This window comes from Chelonia mydas, chromosome 7 (assembly GCF_015237465.2).
Source record: "Chelonia mydas isolate rCheMyd1 chromosome 7, rCheMyd1.pri.v2, whole genome shotgun sequence".
Taxonomy (NCBI): Eukaryota; Metazoa; Chordata; order Testudines; family Cheloniidae; genus Chelonia; species Chelonia mydas.
This window is the reverse complement of record NC_057853.1, coordinates 42,595,155-42,622,225: the sequence shown is the minus strand read 5'-3', so window position 1 is coordinate 42,622,225 and position 27,071 is coordinate 42,595,155. Positions and strand designations below refer to the sequence as shown.

General features: G+C 45.7%; 1 protein-coding gene across 7 annotated transcripts in view; it reads left to right on the top strand.

Annotated features, from left to right (window-relative positions):
* STAB1 (stabilin 1) overlaps positions 1–27,071 on the top strand; it is a 98,648-nt gene that overhangs the window by 60,740 nt on the left and 10,837 nt on the right. For 4 of the 7 annotated variants that reach the window (XM_043552237.1, XM_037904337.2, XM_037904336.2 and 1 more), the window contains 21 exons: positions 3,404–3,599; positions 3,931–4,026; positions 4,622–4,667; positions 6,004–6,083; positions 7,309–7,434; positions 8,008–8,081; positions 8,482–8,556; positions 9,914–10,033; positions 11,200–11,247; positions 11,384–11,467; positions 12,795–12,941; positions 13,444–13,581; positions 14,736–14,795; positions 14,907–15,083; positions 17,172–17,258; positions 19,317–19,463; positions 19,679–19,744; positions 21,968–22,196; positions 22,903–23,052; positions 24,424–24,528; positions 26,574–26,681. In XM_043552237.1, the coding sequence (XP_043408172.1) occupies positions 3,404–3,599; positions 3,931–4,026; positions 4,622–4,667; positions 6,004–6,083; positions 7,309–7,434; positions 8,008–8,081; positions 8,482–8,556; positions 9,914–10,033; positions 11,200–11,247; positions 11,384–11,467; positions 12,795–12,941; positions 13,444–13,581; positions 14,736–14,795; positions 14,907–15,083; positions 17,172–17,258; positions 19,317–19,463; positions 19,679–19,744; positions 21,968–22,196; positions 22,903–23,052; positions 24,424–24,528; positions 26,574–26,681 (2,359 nt within the window). Of the gene's footprint in view, positions 1–3,403; positions 3,600–3,930; positions 4,027–4,621; positions 4,668–6,003; positions 6,084–7,308; positions 7,435–8,007; positions 8,082–8,481; positions 8,557–9,913; positions 10,034–11,199; positions 11,248–11,383; positions 11,468–12,794; positions 12,942–13,443; positions 13,582–14,735; positions 14,796–14,906; positions 15,084–17,171; positions 17,259–19,316; positions 19,464–19,678; positions 19,745–21,967; positions 22,197–22,902; positions 23,053–24,423; positions 24,529–26,573; positions 26,682–27,071 lie in introns of those variants that run through there. The other 3 variants (XR_005226156.2, XR_006292503.1, XM_043552235.1) reach the window with 3 other exon arrangements.

Here is a 27,071-nt window from a genome sequence, read left to right as displayed (position 1 = left end):
GTAGTTGAAGGCTGCTATCAAATCCCCCCTCACTCTTCTCTTCTGCAGACTAAACAAGCCCAGTTCCCTCAGCCTCTCCTCATAAGTCATGTGCCCCAGCCCCCTGATCATTTTCATTGCCCTCCACTGGACTCTCTCTAATTTGTCCACATCCTTTCTGTAGTGGAGGGGCCCAAAACTGGATGCAATACTCCAGATGTGGCCTCACCAGTGCCAAATAGAGGGGAATAATCACTTCCCTCGATCTGCTGGCAATACTCCTACTAATGCAGCCCAATATGCCATTAGCCTTCTTGGCAACAAGGGCACACTGCTGACTCATATCCAGCTTCTCATCCACTGTAATCCCCAGAACCTTTTCTGCAGAACTACTGCTTAGCCAGTCGGTCCCCAGCCTGTAGCGGTGCATGGGATTCTTCTGTCCTAAGTGCAGGACTCTGCACTTGTCCTTGTTGAATCTCATCAGATTTGTTTTGGCCTAATCCTCCAATTTGTCGTGGTCACTCTGGACCCTATTCCTACGCTCCAGCATATCTACCTCTCCCCACAGCTTAGTGTCATCTGCGAACTTGCTGAGGGTGCAAGCTATCCCATCATCCAGATCATTAATGAAGATGTTGAACAAAGCCAGCCCCAGGACCAATCCCTGGGGCACTCTGCTTGATACTGGCAGCCAATTAGACATCAAGCTGTTGATCACTACCCGTTGAGCCCGACGATCTAGCCAGATTTCTATCCATCTTATAGTCCATTCATCCAATCCATACTTTTTTAACTTGCTGGCAAGAATACTGTGGGAGACCATATCAAAAGCTTTGCTAAAGACAAGATATGTCACATCCACCGCTTTCCCCACGTCCACAGAGTCAGTTATCTCGTCATAGAAGGCAATCAGGTTGGTCAGGCATGACTTGCCCTTGGTGAATCCATGTTGACTGTTCCTGATCACTTCTCTCCTCCAAGTGCTTTAAAATGGTTTCCTTGAAGACCTGCTCCATGATTTTTCCAGGGACTGAGGTGAAGCTGACCAGTCTAGTTCCCTGGGTTCTCCTCCTTCCCTTTTTAAAAGATGGACACTATATATACCTTTTTCCAATCATGCTGCATCAATATGCTGTATCCAATATGATGATACATCATTTCACTGCTGCAGCCTTCACCAGCTGGCTTCCTATGCTGTCCTAGATGGAAGTCAACGCTGCCGTATGTGGCATAACTTCCAGGGTAATAAGTTATGGCAACTCAGTAATGTTGTGGCCCTGTTGGTCCAAGTGCAGAGCCAATATTCAGGGCCTTGCGGGGTTGTTTGTGTTAGGATGTGAAATTGATTATGTGAGTTAGGTATATTCTTATACAAATAAGGGTATATATATTCTTATATATATTCAAACAAACAGGGTATATATATTCTTATATATATACCCTGTTTGTTTATAAAGAATGTTCACAAAGCCCTGTTTCCCTGAACATCGCAGAAACAAACAGCAGGCAGTTTCCTTGTTATCTCTTTCCAAGTCTGCCTCTCCAGTGAGTTCTGTGCCTAAGAAGCTCTGTCTCTGCTGCCTCTCTGGGCCATGCTCACGACTACTTCTCTCCTTTCCTGCTGGCTTTTTCTGTCTACGGGCTTGTCTACACTGGCACTTTACAGCACTGCAACTTTCTCGCTCAGGGGGTTCAAAAAACACACCCCGGCGTGCAGCAAGTTTCAGCACTGCTAAGCGCCAGTGTAGACAGTGCACCAGCGATGGGAGCGCGCTCCCTGTGCTGGGAGCTACGCCCCTCGTGGAAGTGGGTTTTTAGAGCACTAGGAGAGCTCGTTCCCAGCGCTCTGCCGCGACTACACAAGCCACGTTAAAGCATTGCCAGTGTGAACTAGCGCTAACACACACAATTCCCCAAACAATCCTCTAGCCCCTGCATTTGCAACCAGTTCCAGGGAAACTCCCTCAAGATACATGGGTTGGTCCTCCTTAGGGTTAGCCATCATGCCCAGGGTCTTGGGCAGTAGCCTGTTGTTGTTTCCATCTATACTATAGAAAAGGGTATTTAGTTACTCCTTCCTTTTAGTTTAGCACATTCGTCACCTTTAACAGATCTGTGATTGTCTATAGATCCAAAGACCTGCTTGATGGCAGCCATTAACATCTTCTAGCATAACAATATTTTAAACTGGAAAGTGTCCATACACCAATAGGGTCTATGCACCTTTCAATATATGTCCAGCACAGAGTGTTTTCTTCTGAGTGACGGTATAGCTTTGCTTTCGTATAAATTCCTGGTTACTTCTTCCATTCTACTCTGTTGTTACTAATTCTCTCTAAAAACATTTTTCTAACCTCCAGCAGCGCTGTGTGTTTGCTGGTCTTAAATTTGTTCTCCCTTGTTTTAATTTGTCAGCCTCATAAAATGCCAAATTCTGATCTCAGTTACAGGAATTGAAATAATTTCTTTAGATTTACGCCATTATAACCAAATTCTGAAACTAGTACAAGCTGTTCAGTAGCACCCATCTTTTCTATAATCTGGTTTTTAAATGCCACAATTCTTACCCCCTCTTTAGAATAAATGGAATGTCTAGTTATTCTGTGTGCTTACTGTACATTTGTATTGTAGGTAATATACTCAGTTACATTCTTATATCGAGGGTATATTTTATTTTTATTTATATAATTCCTTTTAATATCACATTGCTAAATAGTATCTAGAGAATCTCTCTTGATTTTCTTGCCGGTAGTGCAGGGGTCGGTAACCTTTCAGAAGAGGTGTGCCGAGTCTTCATTTAGTCACTCTAATTTAAGGTTTTGCGTGCCAGTAATACATTTTAACGTTTTTAGAAGGTCTCTTTCTATAAGTCTATAATATATAACTAAACTATTGTTGCACGTAAAGTAAATAAGGTTTTTAAAATGTTTAAGAAGCTTCATTTAAAATTAAATTAAAATGCAGAGCCCCCCGGACCGGTGGCCAGGACCTGGGCACTGTGAGTGCCACTGGACATCAGCTTGCATGCTGCCGTTGGCACGCATGCCATAGGTTGCCTACCCCTGCTGTAGTGCTTCCTGTAGACCCAAATGAAAGGTGTTGAAATGGAATTTCAGAGCATAAAAACTAAACTGATTTATTTTTGTGTCAAGGCGGGGTTAACAGATATGCTATTTTCAACTCACCACAGTCTTAAGTTAATAAACTTAGCAGCTACTGTCAATTAACATGGACATATGAGACAAGTCTAACAGTATATTTGCTGGTAGTGTGTCGTCATAATCAGCAATTATCAAATGATAAAATAAATATTGTAGCTACGTAAATACTATACGTGGGCCAAAGAGGGATGATTTCAATAATGTAGCATTTTCTATCCTTTGAGATGCCTTACTCCAGTCTATTGTGTCCTTTCTCAAAGGTCTCTATCTGCTGTCCAGGTTACTATGGACATATGTGTGAGATGTGCCCAGGAAAGCCAGGCAGCTCGTGTTCTGGGAACGGAGTGTGCCAGGATGGCATTACTGGCAGCGGGGAGTGTCGCTGTCATGAAGGCTTCCACGGCACAGCCTGTGAGATGTGTGAAGTGGGCAGATACGGAGTGGGTTGTAAATCAGGTGAATTCACAGTTGCTGTTGAAACTTGGAACTGCCATTGAACTCACACAGGGAAGAGTGAGCTCCTCCATGTTTTGTAGGGCAGTTTGTGGGACACTTGCATTGCCACTGCCTGAACTGTATCTGTGTTTTGGATACAGTACTAGAGAACTTCCATTCCCAGGCCTTTTAATCTGGCACTGCTCACACAAGCACTGATGTTCCCTTAATATTTTTGTTAAACTAAAACTTCATCTCTCACATGTAGGAATGTATTGATTTACAAAGTACCAGACTTCTCTTTGCTCATTAGAGCTAGCTGGTTTGACAATGGCATGGTGTTTCTCCACAGTGTGTACTTGCAGAAATGGAATCTGTAATGATGGGTTGCACGGAGATGGGAGCTGCGAATGTTTCCAAGGTTGGGAGGGCATCACCTGTGAAAGAAGTAAGTGCCTGAGGGACGCACATGCAGTGTAAGATTCTTTTCACACAGGCCGGGTGACTGCTGAGCATGGCTTGCTTTTGTTAGTTTGTGATACAGCTAAATATTGCAGTGACCCTGACTGGTAGTTTTTGATTGATTTTTTTTTCTTCCCCCCTTTGGCACCATATGATGATAGGGTTGCCCCCTTTCTAATTGCTGGAAATGGGACCCCTGACACCTGCCCCTACTCCACCTCTTCACCCAAGGCCCCGCCCCCATCACTTGCTCTTATCCCCCTTCCCCCTGTTGCTTCGTGGACTGTCTTCACCTCCATCCCCCTCCTCCAGCTGGGCTCCCTCTGCTCTGGGCTGGGACGGGAGCTGCTGCAGCTTGACAAGGAGCCTGCCTGCTAGGAGACAGCCCCAGCGGAGCAGGGGCTGGCGTGGGTTAATGACCCGGCACCGCTCGCCACCCCACAGTAATCTGACTTTTGGTGTCCAGTCAGTACATCTGACCGAACACTGAGTCCATTTTAAGTTTTTTATCCTAGACAGCTGAAACGGTGGAGCTGTTAGTAGGCTGGAAAGTGAAGTGGAGTTCCTGTTTTCTCTTGCAGGAATTGGGATTGATTTGTGTAATAACACTTGCCACCTGATGGCCAAGTAAGTACAACCTTGGTGCCAAGGACATAAAACAGTGTGTTTGTGGCTGTTTTACGTGGACTTCACTTTGTTTGTGAAAACATGGAAGGTTGGTGTGGGGAACTGAACACTGTATATTAATATATCTGCATAATTATTTATTCCACCCTTTGAACTCATCTTGCGTTTAAAGCCCCTATCCTTTCTCTGAAGGAATGAGTGTGTGTGTGTGTGTGTGTGTGTATATGTGTACGAACCCTTCCCAAGCACAGTCTGTGGTGTGGAGACTGAAGGCAGACTGTGCCTAAGCTGAATCATGCTTCATTTGCAGGCACATTAATTTCAAATTACATCCCCCTTCTAGAAATGAGACAAGCAGGCGGGTTGAAATTAAGAACTGAAAAATGCTGGCACTCTGCTGAGCTCTGAGCAGGGTCTGGCTGGTTACTGGATGACGTACACAATGTTAAAATGTGGCAAGTGGTGCTAACATTAAGTAGGCTTAACAGTATTAACTAGAAGACACTTTAGGGTTGGGGAATGGGGGCGTTGTACATATTCAGTGAGCATTTAAGTACAGGTGACAGGTGCTAGACTGAACAGGCCCAGGTAAGACAGCAGCAATGCGAGCTTCCCCCACTGGCAACCCACTGTCCTATTAAGGAGCCTCTACAGTGACCTGGAGGAGCCACCTCTAGGAGTAAAAAGGTCTCCCAGTCTCCATGCTCGGTCAGTCCTTGGCCTCTCTGCTGATATTGCTGACAGTAAGGATAAGCAGTGCCTAGTAGAGCAGTGTTTTTGAGATGGAGACTCACTGGCTTGCTAGGAACAGGGCTAAAGCCAACTCACTTCACATATGCACCAGAAAGACATCCGATAGTAATGACCTTCCATCCCTGCTGACCTGGGCCAAGTTAAAAACAGTGACTTACAGAGAAAGGGCTCCATAGCCTATCGCCAGTCAGCTGAGCTATTCAGTCCCTTATATTTTCATTCTATCCCTGAAGATGGAATGGAATAGGGCAACCTTCTTTAATGCAGCTCCAGCATCTACAGATGTACAGAATGGTGTTCACAGTCCCAGTGTGCTTCATGCACTAAGCACAGTGCTCTCTTCTTGATAACTGTCCCTTGCAGCTGTTACCTTGTGCATGAAGTATTTAGATCAGTTTTTGGCATTGTAAAGAAAAGCTTAACTGCTTGATTTTGTTTCTCATATTATATCCTACTCGCCTCTTACCATAGTATCTAGCTGCCATAGTACCTATAATTAGCATTCTGTAATGTTGAAGTCTGTCACCAGGTATAAGATTAAGGCGAGAATGTCATTGTTCATTCTCTTCCTTGGTCATTTCAGTTGCATTAATGGCTCTGTAGATTCCCTGCCTACTTGCTTCTGCTCTGCTGGATACACTGGGAATGGAACATATTGCTCAGGTATTTCCAACATACATGCCGTGTTTCCAAGTGTGCTCGAGTGCCAGCACAGGCCACACAAATGAGCGATTGCACAAGTTTTCTTGCTTTCACAGCTGTAAGATTCTGGTTTTAGTTTGTGAAAGCATTGCAAGGTATTGAATGCATGCTAAGACGTTACCCAGCGCAGGATCACAAAAACCCTGTTGCCCCAAAGTGCAGAACCTCCTATTGACTTCTGTACGGAGGGTTTCCTGGATGGGACCTTAATGCAACCCTTCTGATGTGTCTAGACCAGAGAGGGAACTGTTCCTATTGCTCAAGTGGATAAAGGGAATGGCATGTGAATTGGCTGACTTATTTCTAGAATAGTTCCAAATAGTTCCAGACACTCAACAGATTGCAGTGATGGATCAGGTCCACAGAATGTACCTTCTTAGGTTGTCTAGAATTTTAGTCTATTATTTGACCATTTCATGAAAATGCAGCCTTGCTCAATAAATACTATTGAAACAAAACTCTCTAGGACAAACACATTTATTAACCTTCTCCCCCTTCTCCAAAAAAACAATCCCAACTCAAGACACCATGGGGTTGAAATTGGCTAGATATAAAAAACAAAAAGATTTAAAGTATAATGTTCTAACAGAATCACATTGTTTTTTCTGACAATTTTTAATTATGCAAAGACTAGGCACTTTAAGCAATAAATTCCAAGCTAATCAAGTTATAGTGCCAGTAAATGTAATAGCTCGCCTTTGGTATTGATCTCACCAGAGTCACTGTACAGACCAAAAAGCTTTATTTTAATCAGGCATGCTGCTTTTTTTCTGGCATAGTTTGTAGCTATTCACACAGCAAGTACTTCGGAGCAGTCGGGTGTTAGCTAATCAAATTCTTATACCGATTAATTTGATAGCTCATCTTCAGCATCAGCCTCAGTAGCATCTTTATTAGTCATCTGTGTCTATAAAGGAGCTTTACCTGCATCAAAAACAATCTTTGATTGAAAATGGTTTAATAATTTTTGTTAAAACAAAGTCTTTCTGGAAATAAGAGACACTTTAAAGCCCAGAAAGCTCTAAAGCTCTTCGAAGCAATATCTTCTTTCTCTGAGCCTGAGGAAAATTGCATGAAGTTCATTACTTGCAAAACACCATCTTTGCGATGTCATCCACTGGGCTTGGATATACCATACTCCATATGTATCCCCCTAAATCTTTTCCTTTGTTGTTTTTGGTCACAGCAATAAATCCATGTGTGATTGATAATGGCGGTTGCTCCGTATATGCAACGTGTACTAATGTCTCTGCTGGAGAGAATACTTGTACTTGTAAGGAAGGCTATGCTGGAGATGGGACTCTGTGCCAGGGTGAGTGAGTGCTCTGATCCACGTTTTGATAGCAGTACTTCGCAGGGAGGTGAAATCATGCTGATACGGTGAGCCAGACCCTAATGCCAAAGGTCCACCTATCTTTAGGAGCATCACAACTTGTGAGAAAGTTATAAAAGCAAGTCTAGAGTTGGTTAAAACTGGAGAAGTGTTAATGCTGGTAGTCAGCACTTATGTCACTGCACAACTTGATACCACTTTACAGACTTGCAAGGATTATTGCTCTGTTTTAGAGTCAGGGAGACTGAGACACATAGACAAGCCATGTGGCAAGTCGAGGTCAGACCTTGGATTAGAACTCAGGAGTTCCTTGTTCCCCACCATATGCTCTAAACCACATTTTCAAGACCAAGAGGAAGTGATGAATGGAACTCTGTGGTTTCCCCATCACTAAACTCTCATGGTTACTGGTGTGATGAGTTGCCTCTGTGCGGCTGTATCTCCAGCTAGAGAGAGCTCTGTTTGCTATTCCTCTGTCATGTTTTTCACTCACTGGTCACCTCCCACTTTGGGTTTCTGCTGTGTTAACATGGATCTACTCTCTTGATGCAGAAATCGATGGCTGTCTAGAGCGCAATGGGAATTGCCACAGCTATGCAGAGTGTACTAAAACAGGCCCAAATCTGGTAAGCAAATCCTTTTCTCAGATGAGTTCATATGTCATTTTCCTTTGTGGTTATTGGTAATCTTTCCCTTGTGAATCTTTCTTACTAAAATTTTGCATCTCTTCCCTTTCATATAGAAGGATCTACTTGTAACTAACTGCTAACTAGAGGGGACTCCATGTCTGAGAGCTGCTAATTGCATATTGGCCTATATAAAGTCTGTTGGCCAAAGGCTGGGGAATTTTCTTAGGTGATTTCATAATAATCACGACCTGGTTATTAATGAATGAACAGAGTGCGCCCTCAAACTATTATGTGAAATATGCTCTTTCTCTTCTCACCCCTTTCTCCTGCTTGAGTACTTGTACATTTTCAGTATTGTTTTTAGCTCTACAAAATAGCTTTGTTTTTCCTTCCACAGGTTGCTTGTAACTGTCTTCCTGGCTACAGTGGAGATGGTGTGAAACAATGTGTCCCCATCAATCTTTGCAGTGAGGTTTGTCTGCATTTTCCTCTTACTACTGTCAAGGACTAAACCCTTAAGCTTTCCTTCATGCAAACCATTAATAGGCAGAGTTATTCAAAGTTATCCAGAATGCAGCAGTTCAGAATGATCTAACTTCTCATGTTATGCTTTTAATATGCACACTAATGCCCTACTGCACTTCTCTGATTCATTGCTTCCTTTCTACTAGACAAGCTGCTTGGCCACTGGAATGGGTTACTAATGTTGATCCAATTTCTAGTGCATGTAAGTTTCCACGGTCCAGAGAAAAACAAACAACATCGCAACTTGCATGAAACCAGCACTCTTATTGGCAGCCTCAACAGAGAAAGCAAGCTCCCCTCTCGCTCCTGGAGGTGGAACTCTGTGTCAGGTTTGAGACCTATTGGTGGAGAAACTTGCATCATTCATGTTCAACTAATTCTGCTCTAATCCTCTGTCATAGGCTGGCAGTTTTTATCTGACACACTCCGTCCAGGTGTTGATTCTGCTGGGAGAGTGTTAAATGAGCTTTTGTTGAATTACCAGTGCAGATGACTCATTAACCCAGCCACATATAAGGAAAGTCAGAGAGGCACTGGGGAGACATGATCTAGTGTGTGGGCTGAGCAGTCCTGAGAGAGGAATCCTAGGAGCTGCCAAACATCAGGAGAAACTTTCATTTGAACTTATTTTTAATTTCTTTTTTAATAAAACGAAACCCAGGGGAGGGTAGAGTTTAGGCTCCACATAACATATGGACTGAGCTTTTAGAGCAGGCTGGGAAAGAAGCCTAGTCTCACACAACCCCACAGTTAAGTGTATGGTACTCCATATTACCTCCCCCACCTTGTCTCTCTGGTACTCCATATATCTACTTCAGAAAGCAGAAGAGCTGAACTGAGCGGAACTGCGGTTTCATGCAGTCTAGGCCTTCCAAGTCTAGTTCTTAGATGGCTAAGATGCCCCATGTAGAAATCTTAAAACAAATACCTGCTATGCTATTTCATTACTTTACTTCAGCTGAAGAAGCCACTGTAAACCATTATTTTTCTTCTTCACTAAATTCTTCAGAGCTGTCTTATTTGAATGGCTTTTCCTCTGTTTGGTCTGGTGTAGTGGTCTGGTGTAGTTATCTGTCTCAGAGCAGTGTTTGCCAGCGGGGTGGAAGAAAACTTGAGGAAAAAAGACTAATAAAATATTGAGTTTCAACAGGAGTGCATGGCACTAGGGGGGCAAAACCCAATGTCAGAGGTTACCTTAAGTCAGGAACAGGCATGAAGAGTGGGTGTTCAACTGCTAACTGGTAAATAAACCTTCAGACCACTAGCTGTGTGACTAATTGGGATGATCTTATTTTTTCTGCCAGAATAATGGAGGCTGTAGTAGATTTGGTTTCTGCAAGTACACTGGACCTGGGACTCGAAACTGCTCCTGTGGTTGGGGCCATGTTGGAGATGGGTTCACTTGCAGAGGCAATGTGTATCAGGTAGGTAAAGTGCATTCAGCTAGGATTGTGTTTGAACGGGCACTAGTCTGGGTGAACTACTTCCTTTTCTGAAGCAGCACACCAGGAAATAAGTAGGATACTGAACTCTTGTGACCTGGAAATATTTAGAAATTCAGCTGAGGGAAATGTATGAAAGACCCAGAAGGTTAGAAATACATTTAATCCTGGCCAGGCATCCCTGCTAATCAGGAGAAAGCTGAAACAAGAGGAACCGTTCCCAGGAAGACAGCAGTAAAATGCAGCTGCACTCTGAAAAGTGTCCCTGTGAAAGTGGCTCTTGGGGTTCCATGGGTGGGTGTGACTTCCAGCACCAGTGTGTTCAGGGGACAAATAAAGAGTTTTTCAGGAGTGACATCTGGTTCTTCGGGCTGGTGGAACTGGGAGAGCATAACTAGTTTGAAAGGCAGGGGCTCAAGGCAGTCAAGGAGCATGTCACCAGACTGGTTGTCAAGGAGGCCTTGGTTCTGTTCCCAGCTCTGCACCGACTCATTGTGTGACTTTGGGCAAGTCACTGAACCTTTCCGTTTCAACAGTGGTGCCTATAGTAGATCTACGGGGGAAGAGCTCTTTACACGTTTGCCATGTTAACTCCTAGTATTAATTACAGTTGTTACGACAAGGGACAATGTGCCCTGCTCAAGTCTTGTGTGTCTCTTGCTGGCTGTAGCTGGAGATATCCATGCTGTTGGCACAAACAGGCTAACGCAGAGTGGATGTGTGTGGCTGCTCAATGGGCAATTCTGGAAGAAAAGACGTGGCCCAAATGCTAGGCCAGGTAAAACCCCTGAGTTAACTCCTATGAAGAGGGTGTCTACATTAGGCTTTTCCCCTAAAATTTCCCACCCCTGCTACTATGGATAGATGGTAGCAGCGGGTAGGTCCCAGTGCAGGTTGTCTACCAGCATTTTAACCCCTGTGTTGTCTAACCCTTCTCAAAACCCTGGCAGTAGCAAGGGTGGGAAATACTAGGAAAACAAGCTTAGTGTAGTCAAAGGACCTGAGTCTCTATGGGGTAGGGAGAGCACCCTGGAGGTCAGTGGCAAGGTCAGTTTAGTGAGCTGATGGGAAGGGTTTTCTTTGCATCAAACCCCAAGAGATTTAAATAGAGACTCACCATTAACATTCGCTGTTCTGATTTATTTTAGGAGCTCCTGAGAAGCGAAGCAGCATCCGAGTTCTTTAAGCAGTTACTGGTTGGTGGCAAGCAGTAATTATTGTCTAAAAGTATAAAATTGACAGGTGTTTTCTTGAAAAGCTCCGACTAATGAGAATTGTGTTTGGTTTCTGTTTTGCTTTGTTTTTGTTCCTGGTGCTCGCTGTGTGCTTTAGGCCTTCAAAATCAAGGAGTTAAGTGGGGAGGGGCCTTTCACCATCTTTGTTCCACATGCAGATTCAATACAAAACAGTACAACGGTAAGCAGCTCCTGCTTTCGGTCCCCTCTTCTGACTCCCTAGCTTTGTCAGTTATTCGGTGTGGTCAGGCTGTGATGATTTCCTCTCAGACAAAGTTCTGTTTCCTTAGATTAATTTAATTGACTCGAGGTCAAAAGCACCCCAAGTTTTTAACTGTATTCAAATCCTGAGGTGCTCATTGAGTTCTTCCTCAGTCTCTGCTCCTATTCAAGCCAATAGCATACTTGTAATGCGGCCTCTGCTATAACAGAACCCTCCAGTAGGAGGTGCACTAACCATCTTGCCAGCCAGGCTGGATTCTCTCCTGCTCTGGCATCACAATACCATTAGCTTTAGAACTACACATGACCCCAATTCTGGCGTAGAGGAATCCACCCCTTACTTCATGTTTGTGTTTCAGAATATAAGCTTTCATTGGAAAATTAATTAATTGTCTAACTTTTGTGGTTACCAAGAAAACCTTTAAAAACGTGAGCTGTGTATAAACAGAGACACTGATGTCTACTTGAATCTGCAGACAGCATGGAGTGATAGCTCTGAGGGGGGTGAATTGCATCCCCTTTTGTGTCCGAGGGAGTGTAAATTCTGAAACGTAACAAGGACAATCAAAATCTCCAGCTTCACCACAACCCCTGACAACTGGTACTGTGCAGTTCTGCACTGTTAATACAAATATCTCCAGACCTGCAAAAATTTTGGGGCAAAGGAAAATAAATGGAATTTAATATCCCATGGTATTGTTTGTTTTCATACTTCTTTCAATAAACCTCTCTGTTGGTTCTTTTTGTTGGGTTGGTTTTGGTTTCGTTTCTGTTTAATTTGCATTCTGCTGTACTGCAGTGGTATGGACATGGGGCCCTGTCCACAAGCCTCGAAGCTCAGAAACAAATGGTCTCAAAGGTCAGGGATGTTCATACATGGGGGGGTTTTAGTCCATTACAGGGAAAGGGACCTGTGCAAAACCCAGATCTGGATCTCCCCAAAGTAAGCCTGGGGTTTTGGCCTTCAGAATGTGGCCAACCTGGATGCTGACGGTTTGAGGGCAAGGTTACTTTTCTCCTTGAGCCAGTGACTTGAACTTTGCTCTTACTCCCGTCATCTGAAGTGACTTGGAGCCTCTTTGGAATAGAACTCCATAATTCAGCTACCTGTGATCCATTTTACATGTATTGGATTGGGACTTGGCTTTCAGCAAGGAATGATGGTTAAGGGTTGGTAGAGCAAAAAACTCATAATATTCCCTGTCATTTTAGTCATTGGCTAAATTAATCATTTCCAGAAATGTCCTGACATGATAGTCTATCGTATACCAATTTCCTTCCTTTAGTTCAGTGAATGGAAGAACAAAAGCCTCATCAAAGATTTGCTTCGCTATCACATAGTGAGTTGTCGGAAACTGCTGGCCAGCGAACTGGAGACGCACAAGTCCATCACGGCTTTGTCAGGACACAAAATAAGGATTGTGGTGAAAGAGGTAGTTGTCAGTCATGATTAGGGCGCCGTGTCTGTCATGGATTCCATGACTTTCCATGACCTCCGTGACTTCTACAGGGGCCAGTGTGGCTGACTCTGGAACTAGCTGCTCAGGTAGGCCCTGGGACGGTCACATCAGCCGCTGCTGGAGCGGCCTCGGGGACAGCCACACCAGCCACTGCTCTGGTGGCCCCCAGCAGCAGTCCAGGAGCAGCCGAGGTCCATGGCTCCAGGCAGCGGTGGCCCCCGGTTCTCCCGCCAAGCCCCACCCCAAGATTTAACCACAGGTATTTTTAGTATAAGTCATGGACAGGTCACAGGCTGTGAATATTTGTTTATTGCCCATGACCTGTCCACGACTTTTACTAAAAATACCTGTGAGCTAGCACCTTTCCTCTAGAAGGATCCCAAAGCGTTCTGCAGGTGAGCTATAGCATGTTCTAAAGTGGGAGGTCACATCTCACTGGAAATCTGCATTCACTGTATTGTCCCTTCTTCTGCAGAATAGTGTGCATCTAAATGAGGAGGCAGTGATCATCACCAGTGACATTGTTGGCAAGAATGGGGTGATCCATATCATTGACAAGATTTTAATCCCTGCTGATTTGCAGAGTCTGAACATTTCTTCCCACCTAGCACAGGTATGTCTGAAACAATACTGTTTTAATGAGTGATCATCACCCTGAGAGTTTTCCCCAACCCCAGAATGAATGCTAGTGTAGTGAATGAGTAACACTTCTTTATATTTCTTAGGCACAGGTTACTGTACTCTAGGAATTCCATTTATCTGTAGTACATGGGGTGGTTTAAGCATAAAGAGGTTAAATTGTGGAGCTAGCTGTGCTTATGGTGCATGCAGATGTGTGTAGTGGGGGGTGAGGAAGCTAGGGTCTATCCATGCAGGCCTGTGATAGGACAAACCTGACAGGTAAAGGTGTGCCCAGATTGCCCTTTGCATCACTGGATAAAGATCACACTGTATGACTCAAAGCAGGTTAACTAAATCCGATGAAGTGAGCTGTAGCTCACGAAAGCTCATGCTCAAATAAATTGGTTAGTCTCTAAGGTGCCACAAGTACTCCTTTTCTTAAAGCCTCTCTTGCATACTTGGGACGGTCTTCACTGGGCTTTACATTGCAGGTTTTAAACATCCAGCTCTGTATGTCAGACAGGAGCAGTCAAAAGGTCATGTTGCCATTGGTTGGCAGAGCAGCCCCTTTGTTACCAAATTCTAACACACATGGTGCCAAATTCATGCCTGGTGTAATGCCACTGAAGTTAATGGAGTTACACCAGGGATGATTCAGTCAGCTTTGCCCATCTGCTAACTCAGGGATCTGCATTTAGTGTTCGCTATCGTGCTGGGGGAACACTCTTTATGTATCACTCTAGTAACCCATGGCGTTCTGGGCCATATTATGTTCAGACATGGCACCCTGTGTACGGTAATGCCCGGACAATTACTTTTGAAATGCAGACATTCTCTTTAGGAACTAGGAGAGACTCTCATCTAGAATTATGGGAGTTAATATTGACCTGTCCCAGTGTCTGCTCAAATGCCTAGAATGAGTTACTCAGACCCACTGCTATTTACCTATATTAAATCACTACTCCAGAGCAGAAATTAACAGCCACCTTGTTTAATCAGCCTGTCATAGCAGTCCTCAGAGTCAGCAAATGCAAAGTCTCGGCTCTGAGAATTGACTGAATTTTCTCATTTATTAGGAACTCTAGTAAGTGAAACAAGCTCTCACATTTTGTAATGGTTTTATTTAATTTTCATTATTTTTTCTAGCAAAGCATCACTGAGGTGGCAGAATCATATGGCTACAAAATCTACAGCAAACTACTCCAGGTAAATGGTTTGAATTCTCTAGGAATACTCTCTAGTTCTGGGCTATGTGGCTCCTTCATGCAGGCACAGCATGTATTTGTTGTTTCCATGTTGTCTTGTGTCTCTGTACAGGAAGCAGAACTGCTATCTCTGGTTAACAACTCTGCTCACAGACCCTTCACCATGCTGTGGCCTACTGATGCTGTGTTTAACGCCCTGCCTGAGAAGATGCAAACGTGGTTGTATAGTAAAGACCACAGGGACAAGCTGGCAGCCTATCTCAAAATGCACATGATTAGGGACACGAAGGTAAAAGGCTCAAGCCACCTAAATTTCTTTTTAAATCAGCCAAGTACTCGGGTGAAAGTAAAATTTCTCTCTTACCGGTACGGGGTCGGGGGGCAGCTTTGCCCCCTGGAATAGGCAGGGCCTCAGGTGGGAGGGGCGGGCTGGGGGAGTCAGCGTCCCCCGCCAGCCCACCCGCACTGCCCGGGGCTCAAGCGGCGATTTAAAGGGCCCGGGACTCCAGCTGCTGCGGCGGTAGCGGCCTGGGCGGTGGCAAAAGGGGCAGGGATGTTAAAGCACTCTTGTCCACTCACGCCCCTTCTCTACCTACGTTACACTGATGACATCTTCATCATCTGGACCCACTGGAAGGAAACCCTGGAAGAATTCCACCACTATTTCAACAGCTTCCACCCCACCATCAACCTCAGCCTGGACCAATCTACACGGCAGGTCCACTTCCTAGACACCACGGTGCAAATAAGTGATGGTCACGTTAACACCACCCTATACTGAAAACCCACCGACCGCGATGCCTACCTTCATGCCTCCAGCTTCCATCCCCGACACACCACACGATCCACTGTCTACAGCCAAGCGCTGAGGTACAACCGCATTTGTTCCAACCCCTCAGACAGAGATCAACACCTGCAAGATCTTCACCAAGCATTCCTAAAACTATGATACCCACACGAGGAAATAAGGAAACAGATTAACAGAGCCAGACGTGTACCCAGAAGCCTCCTGCTGCAAGACAAGCCCAAGAAAGAAACCAACAGAATTCCACTGGCCATCACATACAGTCCTCAGCTAAAACCTCTCCAGCGCATCATCAGTGATCTACAACCCATCCTGGACAACGATCCCTCACTTTCACAGGCCTTGAGAGGCAGGCCAGTCCTCGCCCACAGACAACCCGCCAACCTGAAGCATATTCTCACCAGCAACTACACACTGCACCATAGTAACTGTAACTCAGGAACCAATCCTGCAACAAACCTCGGTGCCAACTCTGCCCACATATCTACACCAGCGACACCATCACAGGACCTAACCAGATCAGCCACACCATCACAGGTTCATTCACCTGCATGTCCACCAATGTGATATACGCCATCATGTGCCGGCAATGCCCCTCTGCTCTGTACGTCGGCCAAACTGGACAGTCCCTACTTAAAAGGATAAATGGACACAAATCAGATATTAGGAATGGCAATATACAAAATCCCTGTAGGAGAACACTTCAACCTCCTTGGACACACAATAGCAGATTTAAAGGTAGCCCTCCTGCAGCAAAAAAAACTTCAGGATCAGAGTTCAAAGAGAAACTGCTGAGCTTCAGTTCATTTGCAAATTTGACACCATCAGCTCAGGATTAAACAAAGACTGTGAATGGCTAGCCAGCTACAAAAGCAGTTTCTCCTCCCTTGGTGTTCACACCTCAGCTGCTAGAAGAGGGCGTCGATTGAACTAACCTCATTATCCCTAGCCTGATTCTTGCTTGCATATTTATACCTGCCTCCGGATATTTCCACTCATGCATCTGACGAAGTGGGTATTCACCCACGAAAGTTTATGCTCCAATATGTCTGTTAGTCTATAAGGTGCCACAGGACTCTTTGCCGCTTTTACAGATCCAGACTAACATGGCTCCCCCTCTGATCCTGTATTAGGGTATTCACACACATTTTCATTTAGAAGGTGCCGAATTCAGTTCATCACAATGAGTGACCTCGTTCCTCATTGGCCAGTATTTAGACATCCGCCAGGCATTCAGGAAAATGCCTGTGATTCCTAAAAGCTGTATGGATTCATCCAAAAAAAAAAAAAAATTCTCCTGTTTTAAAAATGTTATCCAGCCTGGTAGCAGAAACAAATACCGACTTTGGCATCAGAGTCATAAATAGGCGAAGTGAGGTTTGCAAACAGCTGTAGTGTGAAAATTATTCCTCTGAGCTATTTGACCAGATACTTCAGGATAACAAATACAGCTGAAGGAAATGAGGGTTGTTTTGTGAACCACTTACTAACCACTGACGGGTTCAAATCCAAACTGATGATAATTAAGTAGTTCCAGGAGGGAATCAGTTTGTTACTTCTATCTGTCTTCAGATTGTAGCTGGTAACCTGCCACACATTGCTTCTGTAAGGACCATGCATGGATCCACCATCTCGTTTAGCTGCAGCAAGAACAATGTCGTAAGTAACAGAGTCTTGGTTTTATATTTTTTGTGGAAATGATATATTGAAGCAGTTGAGTTGTGACTGCTCCTACAGAAAGGGTCACCTGCAAGAATTAAACTTGGGTTCTCCTCATCTAAAAACATGAGTGTCAACTTTCTGAGCTAAAGGATCAGTTCTTCTGACTGGGAGACAGTAATACACTTATAAACCTCTTTACCTGGCTTAGCCACTAGAGGGAGGCAAAGACCCACACAGTTATTCATGTGGGTTGTAATTGAATGGTGAGTAGGTACTAAGTGTACAGTGCATGTGTGTGCGCTCAAGCAACTGCAATGTACTAGGGGTAACAGAAGGGATATTTTTTATTAAGCAGATGTTTCAGAAACCTTGGAGAGTTAATGCTGTTTTATACAGAACAGGTAATGAGCTAAATTTAGACAGAAAAATGTAAATGAAAATAGGGAGTGTTTTAAGAAGAGAGGGCCAAAAAGCCACAATTGCTCAATCAAGAAAGAAGACAGTTTTGGTTAAAAGCATATCTTGAGTTAGTGGAGAAGTGAAGGCAGCAGTTAGAAATAAAAAATATATATATAACAAATGGAAAAGGGGGACTTAGATAACAATTAGTATAAAATAGAAGTTGTAAAGTATAGAAAATTGATAAGGGAAGCTAAAGAACTCAATGTGTTTAGTTTATGCACAAGAAGTCATAGAGGTGGCTTGATTACAGTGTATAACTGTCTCCATGGGGAGAAAAATATGAGCACTAAAGAGCTTTTAGCCTTGTGGAGAAAGGCATAACAAGAACCAGTGGCTGGATGCTGAAGCCAGACATATTTAAATTAGATATAAGGCACAGTTTTTTAATAGTGAGGATAATTAATCACTGCAACAAACTCACAAGGGGAGTGATGAATTCTGCATTCCCTGATGTCCCCAGATCTAGACTGGATGCTTTCTGGAAGGCATACTTTAGTCAGCGATAAGATATCTAGCCTGTGTATACACAAGGTCAGATTAGATGATGGAATGGTCTTTTCTGGCCTTAAATTCTATGAATCTATTGAACCTTGGTTTCTGATAAGTTCTTCCAGCTTTTGTAAAAGTTTCACTGCTGGGTTTCGCTTCTTCTGGGCTTATGGGAAGCATTTATTGACCCATTGTTTCTCAAAGGCAAGGGGCGTAATAGTTAAACAAGTGGAACTGGGAGCCAAAGGTTCTGGCTCTTAATTAGCTCCAGTCAAAAAAAATTGTCAACATTTTCTTTTCAACAAAAAATGGGTTTTTTTTGTCCAAATGGAAATTTTGCATGAAAATATCCATTTTCATCTATTTTTTTCAAGCTTTTATAGAAAAATTGATGTTGGTTGTTTTTCAACATCTGAAACCTCCCAAAATCTATGAATGTTTTCAATTAATATTTTTTGTAGAAAACAAAATACATTTTTTTACTCCCTCTTAATCCTGGCTCTGCTGCTGACTCGCTCTGTGTAGCCCTGATCAGATCTCTTAACCACTCTGTGTCTGCTTCCCATTATTAAAAATGGGTGCAATCATACTCTCTCACACAGGGCATTTAATTAATTGAGGTAGATCGACTTGATCCTCAGATGGGAGATTCTGTGCAAGAATTTATCCCCTCCCCCCCATCCCAAATACTCAGGACAGAGCATGTGCATGGAACGTGGGACTTAATCGTTTAGGATGAATTACATGCAAATCTGTGCAAGGCTCTCCAAACTTAAGCCCCAGGGTGGATTTGCACAGGCACTGTGGGAATGGGTAGAGTGGCCAGGAAATGTGTCCATCTCTTGTGCACCACAGGCAGGGCCCAAATAGACCAACACAGAGGATCAGCACTTACAGGGATTTAATACCTTGCAAAGGGGCAGCCTGCCCATATTAGGGAATGAATTGCACCCGGCTTGGTTCCCCACAAAAAGTCCTGAGTGCTTGTGCTTTGTGCGAGCTGGGAGCTGCATTTCACCCTCTCTGCCCTGCTTATAATGAATAAGACCTGGCAGATGCGTTAGAGCTGAGCAAATCATTCTCTTTTCCTCCTCTTCCTTGCAGGGGGAGCTCTTAGTGGACAATGGCAATGCCAAGATTGTCCAGAGGCACATGGAGTTTGATGGGGGCATTGCCTATGGCATTGATCAGCTGTTGGAGCCCCCGAACCTGGGGTCCCGCTGTGATGATTTCCTCTCCGTTGAGCTCAGGGTGAGTGCTTAGGCTCTTATAAATACTAAAGTGCCCAACACCCATTCGGGTGTGCAGTCTGTGTAGTGCTACAGTGTGCTGCAGCCCGTAAAAGCAAACAGGATTATTGACAGGCTTGGATGTTGGGCAGGGTGAGCTCACCACCCTGTGTTGCAAGCAGGCCTGTTAATGGACAGAGAAAGTGAGATGTGTTTGTTTTTCTCCTCCCCGCTCAGGGTTCAGTTGAGAGCTGTGGTGTTTGTGGTTTCGAGCCTTCCTGTCCCGCTGGATCAGTTCAATGGGTAAAGTGTGCAGCTCTATCAACTTACTGAGTCAGTCACTGCTTGTAAATTACTGTTTATGGCTCATTACAGTGCTTTAACAGCAGTCAAATAACTAACCACCAGGGGTGGAATCTCTGAGCCCCATGTGACTCTGCGCAGGCCCCAGAGGTGTGCCAGTGTAGAGTCCATTTACAGGATTGACACCTAAATCAAGCACAGCCATGCTATCTGTTCTTGACTAGTGTCCCTCACTTCTTGTTTACACTGTAGGCTTTGAACCATTCAGGTTCAGTCCCAGCAGCTGCAGAAGTCTAGGTCGCGCTGCGCATGATGATAATGCAGCCCTGTATTCAGAGCATGGCGCACACGCCATCCTCTGGGATTGGTTGCGTCTTAGTTTTTCAGATACCCACTCACAGTAACTCAGGCGCCTGAACCAGCGAATGTGGTTGCAACAATGACCCCCAAAGTTTGGGGCAGAGGCCTGCGTGGTGCCTTGGTGGAGAAGTGAATGACAACACCATCACACCCTCATGTGGGTAGACGTGTACAAGGCAAAACAAACCCCTCAATACTTCGCTCTTTTCATTCTGGTACCTATTTCTGTTCTAGTGTCACGCAGTTTTACGTGGGTCTCAGTAAAGGGTAGCAGAAAGCTGGACTAGCAGGCGCTGCTGCAGGTCAGGATTAGGTTGGCAGAGCCGTGTGATGTCCCGAGTCCAGAATGGCAGGGGTTTGCATCCAGGCTGGAATGAGGTGCACTGGCAGATCTGGGAACAGCTAGCTATGCCTGCCACCTGCCCACCCAGTGCCTGTGGCTGTCTTGTGCTGCATCTCTTGCTTCCATTGACAGGACACTCCTCTCCAATAACTTTCCAGACAGCTCAGTGGTTTGTAGAGGGTGCTGGTTTTTAATTAAGAGCTTAGTTGGGCAAGTTGCAAAGTGGAGGTGGGGGCGGCGTTTCCTGTGCAGTGCCCATTAGCAGGAGTGTAGAAGGGAGAATGGACTCCTGGTCAGGGCACTGGGCTGGGATTTAGGAGACTTGGCTTCAATTTCCTTCTCTGCTACAGACTCCCTGTGTTACCCTGAACAAGTCACTTAATCCTTGTGCCTCAGTTCCCCACCTGCGCAATGAGGATCATTCCCTACCTCGCAGTGGTGTCGGGAGGTGCTGAGTTGCTATGGGAGTCGGGGCCTTCTGCTATCATAGCTGTACATTTTCCATCAAGTACCCGAATGGCCGTTGGATTTTTTGGCTGTTTCTTGTAGACTCCAGCAATCTTCATGCTACTTTGGTGTCAGCCAGGAGTGCTGGGTCCAAACAGCAAAGGCTCTTTTATTGCCAGGTTAGCAGTTTAAACCTTGGTTTGGAAATTAAAGAGCAATTCGTCCTTCCCAGGACCAGAACCTGGGTACTGTGATTTAACCCTAAAACCCAGGGTCCTTGCTGCTCAGGTCACTTTTTGTAAGAATTTTCCCTGGAAGCTTGGCCCATACGCCAAGAGCCAACCCTCATGTAGTGCATTGTCATTTTGGTCATCAATGGGGATTGAACCTGGGACCCCCTGAGTTAAGAGCATGAGGCTATGCAGCTTGAACTAAAGTACTGATGCCCCTGGCTGGCACCTGCTGGAACCTCCTCTTCGCTGTGCATGATGCACAGAGGGAGACAGAGAACATACATTGAACAATGGAGTTACACATGCTGCACACTGGTTGGCTGCTGGCTTCCACCTCAGAGCTTGCTGTTCTTTGGTGATGCAGCTGCAGACCTCTGGGATGACAGGGGCTACTTAAATGTGACATTATTGGTAAGGCGCAGCAACAGGCTCCTGGGTATAGATTTGTACCTATGCTCACACCAGCCTGGCCAGTCTGATCCTGGTGAGGCAACAAGTTTTCACTTGACAGCTTGACCATTGATTGTTCCATGCCAAATTCATTTTCTGCGTTGTCATGTACCACCGACTGCCTGATAGTCTGTAAACACGGATTTCTACCACCACCTGCCCCTGTCTTCTCTGTCCTTCATCCCTTGCCAACATTTGTAAGGTGATTATACTGAAAAAGGAATATCGGTAGCACCTTCCTCCAGTATGTGAGTTGGTTTTTAGTTGTAACAATTTTACTAATGTCCTTGGAGAAGTTTCTCCCTTTAGTTAAGGGGTGGGGAAGTAGCTAGTTGGGACAAACCTCAGGATGTTGACGGTTTTGACCCATTGTTGTCATTTTCCCCACAGGGCAAAAGCCAGACTTGCTTTTATTACGAAAATCCATTTTCCAGATTCTCTTATTTTTCACACCGCAACTATCTGTTATCAAGACCTCATTGGTACCCGTCAGTGTTTGATAACGGCAGTCGCTGGCATTCTCTTCGGAGGTCCCTGACAAAAGGGTGCAGGAGGGTCTGTTTCTCCACCAGCTGGGTACCGCAGTGCTGTGCAAACCACTATGGAAGAGACTGTCAGGGTGAGAAATCTGCACTGCTGCGCCCACCCCTGGCACAAAGGAATTCTTTTCTCTTGTCACAATGAGGTGTCCTCTCTTAGCCAGATGGTGGTGCCTACCCATAGATGCTCCTTTGATGGGTCACCATGAAGGCTGGTAGCTGTCACATTTTTGTCATGGTATTTCTCTGTGTGCAGTTTTTTCTTTCTAGCCCTTATGTTGCAAAGATAATCTTATGGTGACCAATGCAGTGCTGTCTTCCTGTGTTATCCCAACCAATAGTGCTGCTGCAGCCAGTTCCTTTTCTTTATATAAAACAAGTTAGGAGAGTCAGGAGACATGCAATAGCGAAATGAGGTTTCTCATCATTTTTGCATGAAAGTCATGGCAAGGGGTTATTCCCATAGACATTTTGCAGGCATTACAGAGTCTGTGGGAACATCCCTTCCGTGCACCTCACCAGGACTTTGTTAGGGCCACCTGAGGCAGCCCCTGAGGAATCCATCCCAAGGGTGAGGTGAGGCCCAGTGGATGCTGGGACACCAAAGCTGTGGTGAGTCTGGGATGTAGACTGGGAACGCTAGCTTTATCCAGTAAACCCACCAAATTCACTCTTTAACAACTAACCAAGTTTTTATGAGTAGTTTTCCCTGCCTCCAGGAAAAGCAGGAACCTTTTCTTGCCTAGTCTCCAGTTTGGGTAACTTATCGAGGCTCTGTGTTTTCAGTCTGCCCAGGAGGGCTGGAGGCTCCCTGCAGTAACCGTGGTACTTGTGATGATAGGATCGATGGGTCAGGACGATGCAACTGCACCGAGGCTTTCATTGGGACGGCTTGTGAACTGTGTGCGCCAGGCAGATACGGGCCGGGCTGCCAAGGTACAGACCTATAAACAGATAACCAGAAATGACAGTGATGTGTGTGCGCATCGTAGTGGTTTGTGCAATACACTGAACAGACTGCAGAGGATGGGATTAGTTCATTTGACCTGAGGGGGGGTGGTAGACTTGGGGTTAGATCGTCTGTCAGACCTGGGGTTAGAGGAGCAGTTTCTATAGGCAATGACGACTGTTTGGTCTGTAGTGCATTGTGCTCCAAGGGGTAAGGAAAGCCCCACCGAAACTCTGGGCTCATATTGTGCTCTTGATTTTAACATTTTAAGCAGAACTCCTCACTGAAATCAGTGTGAGGGGTTACCCTTACGTGAACAGCACATTGTGGCCGCTGGGACGGTTATGATAGCATAGAACTGTCCTTATTCCAATAACAGAGAGGTCATCAGATTATAGCTACTGTGGAGGGGAAGCTGCACCCTTTCTTAATCCCTCTCTGCAGGACTCTGTCATCAAGCCAGCTGAATAACACTGGCTGCCATTTTTCCTGAGGTGTAAGAGGCTGGGCTGTGATGTGTACATGAGGCAATTCAAGGCCAGGCCGAGTTGGGTATTTCCCAGTACACTTGCTTCAATCTTATAATTCACTGATGCTGAGGCCTTTAGGTGTGTAAGACGCTCCCTCTTCCCCACTTGGTGCAGTTAAGCAGCTCCATCCATGTCAGAGAGAGTTAAGCATGTGCTTTGAGGTGTGAATGGGCCTCTAATCAGACAGACTTCTAATTAGAGCTGCCATGTATCCTGAATTGGATGGGCTTGTGAGACATTGGATCCCCCTGCAGTCTCTTTTGGGGTCAGTGCTGCCCTGATGTGCTGTGTCAGGCCAAGAGGAAGACAAGACCAGGGTTAAGAAGCATGAAACCTAGACTCCTTCCCTGGGTTTGGCATTCAATGTGCGGGACTCACAAGCATGAGAGAAAGTTTAAAAGGGATTCACTGACCGGGGAATTTTGAGTAAGTGACTCACAAGCCGCCAAGGGGAGGAAAAAGGAAGCTAAGGGTATTTGCCAGAGGGCTACAGAGCAGAGAGGGGAAGGGAGCCCTCCAGGAGAGGTTAAGCAAAGTTTGGTTGGTCCATCACTAGTCAATGCCCTGGACCGAGCACAGACGGGTGTTGGGGAAGAGGCCATGGACATCAGCACAAGCAGCGAGAGTTTCTGGCTGCAGTTTTACAATTGCACACAGACTTGTGGTAATCACCCATGAAAAATTCTGCAGGCACAATTCTAAAAGTCCAGGCCTACACAGAGCCCTCATGTAGCCATATGCCAAAATCCATCTTCCAGCGCTACCCTTCCCTTCTCAAGTGGATCATCTTACAGGTGTGTTCTTGTCTTCCTGTCTGTTGCTTTGCAGAGTGTAAGTGCACAGAGAATGGGATGTGTAATGAAGGCTTGAATGGGGATGGGATCTGTTTCTGCACTGAGGAATGGACAGGAGAGCGCTGCGAAACCAAACTAGGTAACTTACACTTGACTCTACAGGTGAAACTCCCAAGTATCGTTCCTTCCCTTGGGCAGGTGGTTCTGTGAATGGGCACCTGTAGCATCAGTCACATGTTGTCTTTTATTTCATGCGTATCAAATTTATCTCTGTCCTGTTAGGTTTGTTCTGGATGCATGAGCCCATCTGTTGCTATCTTATTTTTACAGCATCCAGACACTTTGCTGCAAAGCAGCTCTGCTCTGGTGGCTCAGCTGGGGTGAGGTTTTGTGGCTGGGTTGGCATACAAGCACTATTTTTTGTAGCTCATGCTGTGGAAGTGAGTTTGAAGGAGAAATCTGAATGGGGCGAGTGTGGAGTCCGGACCCAGTACCTGAGAGGTGGGATCCCCAGCTTGGGTAGATGTACCTGTGCTAGTGTAATGCCTATAAACCCCAGTTGTCAGCAGGCAGGATAGAACATGGGATCTCTGAAGCTTCATGAATGAGTCTCTACTGCATGAGCAAAAAGCCACATGGCTGTTAGCCAAGCTTGTAGAGGACTCATCAATCTCTAGAGTCGAGGTGCCATTAGAGGGAGACAGAGCACCACACCATGCAGGCACGGGTTACACTAGCTTGACTTGAGCTAGTGCCTGAAGATAGCCACGTGGCCTTTGGTGCAAGTGGCAGCTCGGGCTGACTGTCCATGCCCAATCCCGCCCGACCTCCTGGGAACACACTAGGGCTGCTAGCCCAAGCCACCGCCTGTGCCAGCATGGCCACGCTGCTACTTTAGGTGCTAGTTCAATCCAAGCTAGTGTGTGAATGTCTATTTGAGCTGGGAGTCCAGCTGCAGTGCAGACATACCCAGAGATTCTGGACAGCACTCCAGGCGTGAGAGAAGGCAGCTGCAATTGCTCACACGTTTCTCTGTTTGGACCCCCACATTTGAGTTTAAAAATTTGGCCCAGCACGCCTAGCTAAGGCCCATGGACGTGCTGACAGTAGACGATAGCAGCAGCCAGAATTGGACATAGTAAGAGGAACCGTGTGGAGAGAGGGGCAGGGAATTCATAGTGTAGATCTGGGGGTATTAAGGAGCAGAACCAGGTGCACCAGAACGTGTGGCAACCTGAGCCAAACAATCCCTGCCATACACTGCTACAGTGAGAACACCACTGAGCTGAACACTGGAACAACCCTTCCCTTTGGAACATCTTTGCTTCTTATAATGTTCCCATGAAGAGCTCTGAAACGGGGCAGGTAGTCCCCAAAGTGTGATTGTTCAGTGCTGGGTGGGAATTGAAGGCCTGATCCTGCTGGGTGCTGAGCACCATCAATTCACAATAAAGGCCATGGGAGTTGTGTGGGCTCTGCACCTCTCAAAATCAGGCCCTGAATTATTATACTGCATAGGGCCCTAACTCTGCAGAGACTTAAGGCAGACTTGATCCTTCCAATCTGCTTCAGAGAAGAGGATTTTTTTTCTTGTATCTTGGGAACCCATTGATATAAAGAACCCAAATGTGCCCCCTGAGGCCTGCCCTGAGATGTGATCATGTTCAAGATGATCTGAGCAGACAAGTGGTTTCAAAAATACTTTGAAAAAGTTGGCTTTTTAAAACAGAACACTGGTCTCCACTGGAGACCTGGCTGGCCCAGAACGACACCTGAGGGTTTGGGCAACTAGGGTTGGAACAAAGATACAGGAAGTTAGGATGTGAATGATCCGGAGAGTTCTCATTTTTATTTAAATTGAGCAAGAGGGAGGGTTAGGCAGCCTGTGGGGTGAAGGGCACTGATGGGGAGCCAGGGGACGGAAATGGGGTCAAGCGGGAGGAGTGAGGTGGACTGGAAAGAGGGATGTTGCTCCAGGCCAGGGGATCAGCAGGCCAAAGGGTATGAAGGTCACAGTGGGAGGAACTAGGCATGGAGACCAGCCCCAGCTTGAGGTAGGGAGTGGCGGGAGATGCTGCGCCGAGCCTGGAGTGGGAGGGTGGAGCATAGATTGCAGCAGGACTTGGAGATACGTCTGCATGCAGAGTGCAACCTACTGATTTGAATGGCTTGTTCTGTGACTAGCTGCAACGCCGGTGTGTTCCCCAGCTTGCCACCCCAATGCCTCCTGCCGAGCTGATAATATCTGTGAATGCAACTTACATTATGAAGGAGATGGAAGAACTTGCACAGGTACAGTTGGAGCATATGGCCTGGGCCTGAGCTGGGCAATCTCTAGTGTTCTGACAAATGTGGAGATGTGGGTAGTTTGGAGAATGAAGACAAATTAAGGTGGTATCAGACAAAGAAAAGATGGGGGAAATAACACTTACTCCTCTAATCATCCAGACCAGGGATCTCAAACTCAAATCACCACAAAGGCCACATGAGGACTAGTATATTGGGCTGAGGGCCGCATCACTGACACCCCCGCTGCCCCCAGCCCCGCCCCCACTCCACCCCTTCCATGAGGCCCTGCCCCACCTCTTCCAACCCCTTGCCCACCCCCATTCCAACCCCTTCCCCAAAGTCCCCGCCCCGCTTCACCCCCTCCCTGCCCCTATTCTAACCCCTTCCCCAAAT